Source organism: Equus quagga, chromosome 13 (assembly GCF_021613505.1).
Source record: "Equus quagga isolate Etosha38 chromosome 13, UCLA_HA_Equagga_1.0, whole genome shotgun sequence".
NCBI lineage: Eukaryota > Metazoa > Chordata > Mammalia > Perissodactyla > Equidae > Equus > Equus quagga.
This window is the reverse complement of record NC_060279.1, coordinates 44,418,377-44,426,719: the sequence shown is the minus strand read 5'-3', so window position 1 is coordinate 44,426,719 and position 8,343 is coordinate 44,418,377. Positions and strand designations below refer to the sequence as shown.

At 37.6% G+C, this 8,343-nt stretch overlaps 1 protein-coding gene across 3 annotated transcripts in view; it reads left to right on the top strand.

Annotated features, from left to right (window-relative positions):
- The window catches only part of C13H16orf87 (chromosome 13 C16orf87 homolog), a 27,429-nt gene that overhangs the window by 959 nt on the left and 18,127 nt on the right, over positions 1-8,343 (top strand). For all 3 annotated transcript variants that reach the window (XR_006891660.1, XM_046683376.1, XM_046683377.1), the window contains exon 2: positions 4,355-4,451. Coding sequence is in view for 2 of the 3 variants with exons in the window: in XM_046683376.1 (XP_046539332.1) it covers positions 4,355-4,451 (97 nt within the window). In the remaining variant the exon portion in view is untranslated. The remainder of the gene's footprint in view (positions 1-4,354; positions 4,452-8,343) is intronic.

Below are 8,343 nucleotides of genomic sequence, written 5' to 3'. Positions count from 1 at the left end.
GCCGGGCCGGGCGGGCGGGCCGGGCGGGCGAGGGCTCTGTCGTGCGGTCGCCGCGCAGGCCGGGCCGGGCTGGGTGTGCGGGCCGTGGCGGGGCCGCCTGGGCGGCTCCGGGCGCGGCGGGCCGTGCGGCCGCTTTGTTCCCGCGGGCGGCGGGCGGGGCGGCGGGGCTGAGTTTCAGCGAATCTGGAGATTTTCCCTCCTCACTGTATTTGTCACACTGTTGACGTAAGTCACCGCGCAGCGCGTCTTCACGTGGTGGTGAGCGAGACCTCGAGGGACGCTGCCCGCCGCCGCGCCCACAGAGCTGGCGTTTCTGCTTCTAGATCTTTTGGAAAGTGTCTGGTTCCATGGCTTTTCGAGGACTGCCTTCTGCGCAGATGTAGTGCCGCCGGTAGCCTGTCAGCTCGCGTCCTTGCTCCTCCGTCCAGCGCTCCCGGTCTTCCCGGGAGCGGCGCCGCTCCGAGGCCCCCGCCCCCGCCCCCGCCCCCGCCCCCGGGCCCGTCTCGCCCCCGCTTCCGCCCCGCCCCTGGCCCGCCTCCGTCCCGCCTCCAGCGCCCAGCCTGCGGGCGCGCTTGTCTGCAAGATGAGCGCGTCTCCTCTCCCTGGCCGCCGCCTTTTTGATCAGTAGTACCTTGAAATGCCTGGAGCCTTGTTTAATAAGCTGATTTTCGTGCATTCTTTAAGAGACAAGCTTGTAGGTTGACAAGTCTTGTAATAGAAGATGTTATATGTTTTAATCAATATTTTTTTATGAGCCGTGATAGAAATGCTGAGCAGAGGAAGATTGTGCAAGGAGAATTAGTTTATTGATCTTATGAATTTATTTAGTATAAAGTATAAAAACGATTTAGTCATAAATTCCAAAGTAAAGAGTTAATCTTCCATTGTTACCATTAAACAATTTTTAAAATTCTGAGAAAATTGCACTTTGCGATTTAAGTCTCTTTGCAGAAGATTATTTCAATATTTAAATCATTTCCGTTTGTTCCAATTAATTGTGCAGAAGTATAAGGTTTACATGGTATGCATTATACATTCCAGTTTCTATAGGGCACAAGTTAATGCAAATCCTTACCTTGTTTAACTTGGCATAAAGTAACCTTTTGGGAAAAATAACCTGTTTTGATATCCTGGTTAAAGAAAGAGGAAAGGATAATAAGCGTGTAGGAGTCCTTGTAACCGTTCCAGAGAATGTGATCACGTTTTATTTGGAAAGATCACATTAATTTTGTTATACATACACAACGCCTTCCTCCAGCATCCAAAACAAAACACCATAGATTGGGTGGCTCAAACCACAATAATTTATTTTCTCACAGTTCTGGAGGGTGAAAGTCCAAGATGCTGGCAGAGAGAGCTTTCTGCTGTCTCTTGATGAGGTACTAATCCCATCATGAGGGCCTCACCCTCATGACTTTACCTACGCCTAATTATCTCATCTCCAAATACCTTGTTGTTTAGGGCTTCAACGTAGGAATTTGGGGGCAGGGGACACACAATTCAGTCCATAGCAAGCTATTATGTAATTTAAAATGTTGGTTTGTTTTGTACTTTGTTCTATGTAGGTGGGGACTAATTAAAAGTTTTGGTGATTTTTAAAAGCGATTTATCTTTTGCTAAAAGTAAGTGAAGTGAATTGAGGAAAATAATAGGTTAATTTTAGCTTTCTAATTATTTGAAGGTACAAGCTTCCTATATTTATAATCGAGGAAAAAATGTTAATCCAGAAAGCCATTTTTTAAACAACATTGAGATACTGCTGTTATTGTAAGTTGCGTGATGAATATTAAATTAGAATTTAGGTATTGTTTATAAACACTAATGTAAAATCTTTAAAGTTTGGGAAGATAGCCCTAGTTGAATAGATTTACATATGTTCTGTGTGTGTGTAAGTTTAAAGACAGGTAGAGATCAGCAAACCAGAAAGACCTAGATTTTCAGTTGCTTTATAACATCCCCTTTACATGCCTCTATTGAAAATATAGATCTGAAACATCTAAACCACAATACTTTTCATTTTCAAGGGGCTTCACATCCACTAACTCAAATTACTGAGCCATTTTGTGTGTAGTAGTAGTCAAGATTCTTGTTAGTTTTCTGGTATCTTTTGTGTGTCTCTCTTTTTGCCTTAATTTTTTTTTTAGAGCAGCTTCTTTTTTCATTTATAGGAAATTTTATGTGACATATAGCAAATATGTCTAAACTGATTTTCTTAGCCGCAAAGGATATAAATGAGTTCTCCATAATGTGGTTATGTTTTTGAGCTTTTTTAAATCAGTGAAACAATATAGGACAGGATTTTGTTTCTTGCAGGTTTTTTTCCCCGTTTTACTGGTAAAACATACAAACAACCTAAATACACTTTTCAAGGAATAAATTGATGCACAATAAGCCACCAATAAAGAAAACTTTGGATGTTTTTTTCCATTTTAAAATCGTGAAAGTACAAGTAAATAGGGAGAATATCAGCTTGTGATAAATGCCTTGTAGCACGAGAAGTTTCATTCCTGTTATCTTTGGCATTACAACTGAAATTTGCAGGAACTTTAAGGTGTGTGTTTAAAATTCAAGTTGTACTGTAAAGAGATTAATATTACTGAATTTGTCCACCCTATGTAATAATTCTTTTTATAGGATCTGGGTTGTGGTGGTGGTTGGTTGTTTTTTTGAGGGGTTGTGGTGGGAGGAAGGAACTTTCCATTTTAAAAAAGACTTTATGGTGAATTAGCTCAGGCATGTGAATATTTCTTAAGCGTGAAACACTTTCATTAAGGGATGAAGATCAACCTTCACCTAAGTGAATCAGCGTTTGTGCATTTTTCATCTTAAAGCCCAAAGGACATTTCTCATCTAACTGCAGCACTCTGTGAATTCTGGATATGGGTTAATGTAATTTTCTTGAGAATGAGACAGAGACCTAAATTTAAATTTATTGAGTTTCAGTAGCTGGAAGAAATACTTGCTGAGTAGCAAAGGATCTGTTGAATAAGATCGTCGTGTTTCTGTGTTTTTTGGCTAGCATTAATTTAAAACAATTTTCAGTATTGTGGATGTCCTTAATGATGTGTTTAAGTGTAAAGGAAATGAGTCAGTACCTTTGAGCTTGGTTTCTATGACGATGTGAAATTTTAAAAATGGCAGGCATATCTATTTTGGACAGGTTTTACACTATTAAAAAATGTAATTATTATTTTTCTTTAATACAAACTACAGATGCTTTGTTTAGTGTTTTATACAAAGAAAAAGAATTCTGCCAAAATTTTGATTTAGCTTAATTAGATCAAGTATTTATATTCTAGAATATGAGTCATTCTGTGCATACGTGGATAAAAAGCTTTATAATTGTTTATATTTAGTATTATAACTAAACTTTTACACAAGCAAAACAATAGGCAAATGGAATTTATCTTACAAAGGGAATTGCCATTTTCCGACTGTAATTATTCTGTGAATGCTTTTTGTTGAGATTAATTTCTGGGTTTTGCTGAACTTGTCTTGATACCAAGGATTATTAAGGTTAATATTAATGAAACAATTATGGAGGGAAATCTAAAAATTTTTTCAATAATTTTCCATAACATTTGGCTTAAAAAAAAATATAGACTTGAAATAGAGAAAGGAGCCACTTGTTAAGTATTTTACAGATTTAGAAACAGAAACCTTAAGAGCTTAAGTGTTTTATCTAATGTCTTTCCTGGAGCCAACACCCTAAGATCCTAGATCCTATCTCAATCCTACTTTCTCTTCCATTCTCTTTTGTTTGTACTGTACTTTTGCCCCTCAAACTGGTTGTTGTAAACTATTCTTTGTCTTTTTTTTGTCATCTTACCCTCTCATGTTAGAACATGAGTCATTTTCAGTTCTTTCCCCTTTTGAAATGTCTGACAGATCTACCTTTTCTCCATTTCCATTCTCACTATTCTGGCTGGGCCCTTACAATCTTACGCTGGGATTACTTTAATGACTTCTCAACCATGCTCCCTTTTCTAATTTGCTTATGTAAACTACTATTAAACTGATAGTTTAGGAAATGCTACCTTTTTTCCCATGTATTTTTTTCTGGCTCTGACCTTATGGTTTCCTGTTGGTTACTCGCATCAGCACATGTATCATGCATTTACTATTTTCATGATATCATAAAGAATTAGGAGAATGTGAAGATGCGCAGGACACAATACCCACCTCAGATAATTTGTTGTAAGGAGGTGGGGTTTAAATAAATCTGTGGTTCCTACTTAAGTACTTTATCATTCAGTTCAGGAGACTACATAAACACTGAGAAGTTTAATAGAAAATAGAAATAGAAGTTTTATAGAAAAATAGTAATAATATATTTTGGGTTTTTTCCCTACAGGTTCCTGTTGCGTGTAAATCGTGTCCTTGTGGTTACATATTTATTAGCAGAAAACTTTTAAATGCAAAACACCCAGAGAAATCACCACCTTCTACAGGTAAATGTGAGAGTTTACCACATTTTTAGCTTTTTTATGTAGAAATTTAAAATTAATTTTCATGAATTTACTATTTACATTTTTGTTGAAGTTAAAAATTAAAATCTATTGAAGTATGCCTTTGCTTTTTATTATCTATTGGAAATTAGCTGGTGACATTAGTTTGCTGTTCATTCCATTTAAATGTTACCTCCCTTATAATGCTGATAAAGCTTGTAACAAATTTTCTGTTTTTTAGTTTGGAGGATGGAGAGCCATTGGAGAATTTTAAGCAAGGGAGTGACCTGGTCTGATTTTTTAAAAATTTTTAAATAGTTTAATTAAGGTATAATTGACTTTCAATAAGTTGCACATATTTAAAGTATACAGTTTGTTTTTGTCATATGTTTATACCAGTCAAACAATCACCACAATCAAGATAATGAACATGTTCATAATTTCGAAAAGTATTCTAGTTCCCCTTTGTAATCTCTCCTTCTTGCTACCCCCACACCTAGATAACCACTGATTGATCTGCATTCTGTCACTATTCCAGAACTTTATAAATGGAATCATACAGTATATACTCTTTTTTTTGCCTGGCTTCTTTCACTGAGCATAATTTAAGATTCAGCCATCCTGTTGTATATATCAATAAGAATTCATTCATTTTTATTGCTGAGTAGTATTCTTTGTATGGATATGCCACGATTTGTTTATCTGTTCACTGGTTGGTGGACATTTGGGTTTTTTCCTCTCATAGTGCTGGTAAAATTTGTAATAACTTTTAAGTTTTTTTTAAAATTAGTGACTGGGAAAGTGTAACTTGATTTTGGTGTGAATATAAGTTTTAGACATAGTGGTTATTTTTTATAATTCTCTGATTTAAGAGTATCTAAAAAGTAATTTTGTTTGAATTTTACTTTCCCATTAATGTACACAAATAGGATTTATTCAATGGATATATTTATTAAAAGATGAAATTTTGTTACTTTATTCTTTGATAAAATCAGAACTTCATGCACTAATGATCCCCAGATAGGAGTAGATTGATTACAGATATCCATTGAGCACCTTCTATGTGCTGGGCTCTGTTCTAAGCCGTAGGTGTAAAGTAATGAATGCATCTACTTTGTAGGCAGGTTCACGGCTGTTATGGAGCTTACATTGTTATGGGCATTTACTTGTGAACAAGTAAATAGGTGGAATATCAGCTTATGATAAATGCCTTGTAGGAAATTAAAATTAAGTGCTGGTCTAGTGTGTGACTAGAAGGCTACTTTTGATTGAGTGGTTGGAGAAGTCCTCTTTGAGAGGTGACATTTAACTTGAAACTGAATAGGAACAAGGGCTAGCCATGGTAACAGCAGGGAGAATCATAGCAGTCTTGATAGATGAAATAGCAAATGCAAAAATTCTGAGGCAGAAAAAGTGTGGTATGGTTTAGAAACAAAAAGGTCAGTGTGGTTGCAGTGTAGACAGTAAGAGCAGGAGAGTGTGGGAGATGAGGCCAGAGGGATAGGCAGGGGCCAGATTATGCAGGGCTTTGTAAACCAGAGTAAAAAATTTAGATTTTGTTCTTAAAATGTGAGGAGAAACTATTCCTAGGATGTGGAATGGGGCAAGGGGAAGGTGGCATGCTCTGATTTGCCTTTTAGAAAGCTCATTCTGGCTGCTGTCTAGATAATAGTTTGGGCGTACAAGATGGAAGTGGGCTGTTACAATATGTTAACTGAGTGAGGATGCCAAGGGTGGTTATAAACGCAGATAATTCAAGAATTATTTATGTTTATGTCTGTGAGAGGTCTCTTTATCCTCGGTTATATAGAGGTGGCAGGAAAGTTGTTTAATTCAATTTCTTCCTCTGTCTGAGTTAGCTCCCTTTCATCATGAGAATGGACTTAATTTATTGGCTCTTAAAGGCTGTTGTCTGGATTGGTTATGTAAGAGTCATCCAGAAAGCTTGTTTAAAATGGATTCCTGGGTTGTTTCTTTTTAAGATTGGCACCTGAGCTAACAACTGTTGCCAATCTTTTTTTTTTTTTTTCTGCTTTTTCTCCCCAAATCCCCCCAATACATAGTTGCATAGTTTAGTTGTGGATCCTTCTAGTTGTGACGTGTGGGATGCTGCCTCAGCATGGCCTGATGAGCGCTGCCATGTCTGCGCCCAGGATTCGAACCAGTGAAATCCTGGGCCGCCAAAGCGGAGTGCGAGAACTTAACTACTCAGCCACAGGGCCGGCTCCCATGGATTCCTGGGTCTTATTCCCTAAGAGTTTGATTCAGGTATGGGAACCCTGGAATGATTCATTCATTAGATATGCTGGAGTGGCATATCAGCTCAGTTCTGAGTCTTCAAAATGAGTAAGATATGGTCCATGCCCCTAGTGGGACAAGTGTGTATCTTTTTTTTTATTCAACAGATATTTTCGAGCCCCTTCTATATACCAATGATTCAGGTGAGAAATGAGGTAAGGAAGAAATCCAGCAAGGACACAGAGAAGGGACAGATGTTAAGTGTTAAGGAGTCAGAATCATTTCAACCAGAGGGAAGAATTTAGAATGATTCCCAGATTTCTGACTTGGATTACTGATTGGAAAGGGAATATAAAAGAGAAGATAAGTTTTGAGAGACAGATAAAGAATTTAGTTTTGGATGTAGTTGTGAAATATCATTCGTGTGTGGTTTTTTTCTTCCCAGTTGGACATATAGTCTGAAGCTCAGGGAATAGCCTCAGCTAAAGATAAATCCCTTTTGAGCCATCAGGGAATAGAGATGGTAGGTGACATCGTGGAAATGGATGGGTTTGTGCTACGGAGTCTGTAGGGTACGAAGAGGAAGAGTTCAGTGACTGAAGTCTGGCAAACTTCAATCTTAAAGGGTGGAAGTGGGTAGGGAGGTTAGGTCAACTGAGAAGAAATGTCACCTGTAGAACAGCCAACAGAGTGATGTTACATAAGTCATGGTGATGAGTGAGAAGCAATTCATTATTGTTTTACATTTAGGTTCCTAAGATTCTGTTGTTTAGTAAGTGTCTTTGTGACCTTGAAGTGAAGACGAAACTTTGAAGCCTAGAAATCCCAGGGAGAAGGAAGAGTAACCAGCAAAAAAATTCCAGAAAGAATAGTTAGAAAGGATGGAGAAACATCAGAGACAGACTGTGCCGTAGAAACCAAAGGAGGAAAGGTTTTTAAGGAGAAGGCTTAAGAGTATTCAAAGCTTGGAAAACAGTTTGATATTTCAGACGTGGGGTCAGAAGACCTGGCTTCAGATTTGGATGCCAGTTTTGTCACTGGCTAGCAAGTTAATTAACCTCCACAAGCAGCTGCTGTTTGTGTATAAGATAGATTTATAGTACCAATCTTAGAGGAGTGAAATATAAAGGAAGTACGTATGAAAATGTCTACTGTAAACAAAGCTTGGTATGTTGTAGGTGTTCAGTAAATATTCATTTTTACAGTTAAATTTCCTGAAAGTAAGATTTACCTTGGATAGTCCATAGTAAGGGAATTGAGAAGAGTATAGTTTTTAAAATCTCTACAGTTTATGAAGTTCTTTATGAATGTTGTCAGTGGGATCTAGAACATTTCAGTTTAAATAAGCAGAGAATTTATAGAAGAAAAAATGAAAATGGATACTATGTATCTGGAAAGATAGTCAGCTTTGCTAATAATCAGGGAAATGTAGTTGAAATAAAGGACCGTTCTTTTTGCTCACCTTCTGACAAAAATGTAAAGGATTTCTAAGTGCTTTTATGAGTATGGCAAAATGAATAGTCTTATACTAGTGGTGAGAGTATAAATTGGCACAGTCTTTTTGGAGAACAATCTGACAGCAGTTGTTAAAAGTTTTAAATGCACGTAGCCTAGAATCTAGACCTCTTTATCAGTAGGTCTGTAGCCGAGAGATATA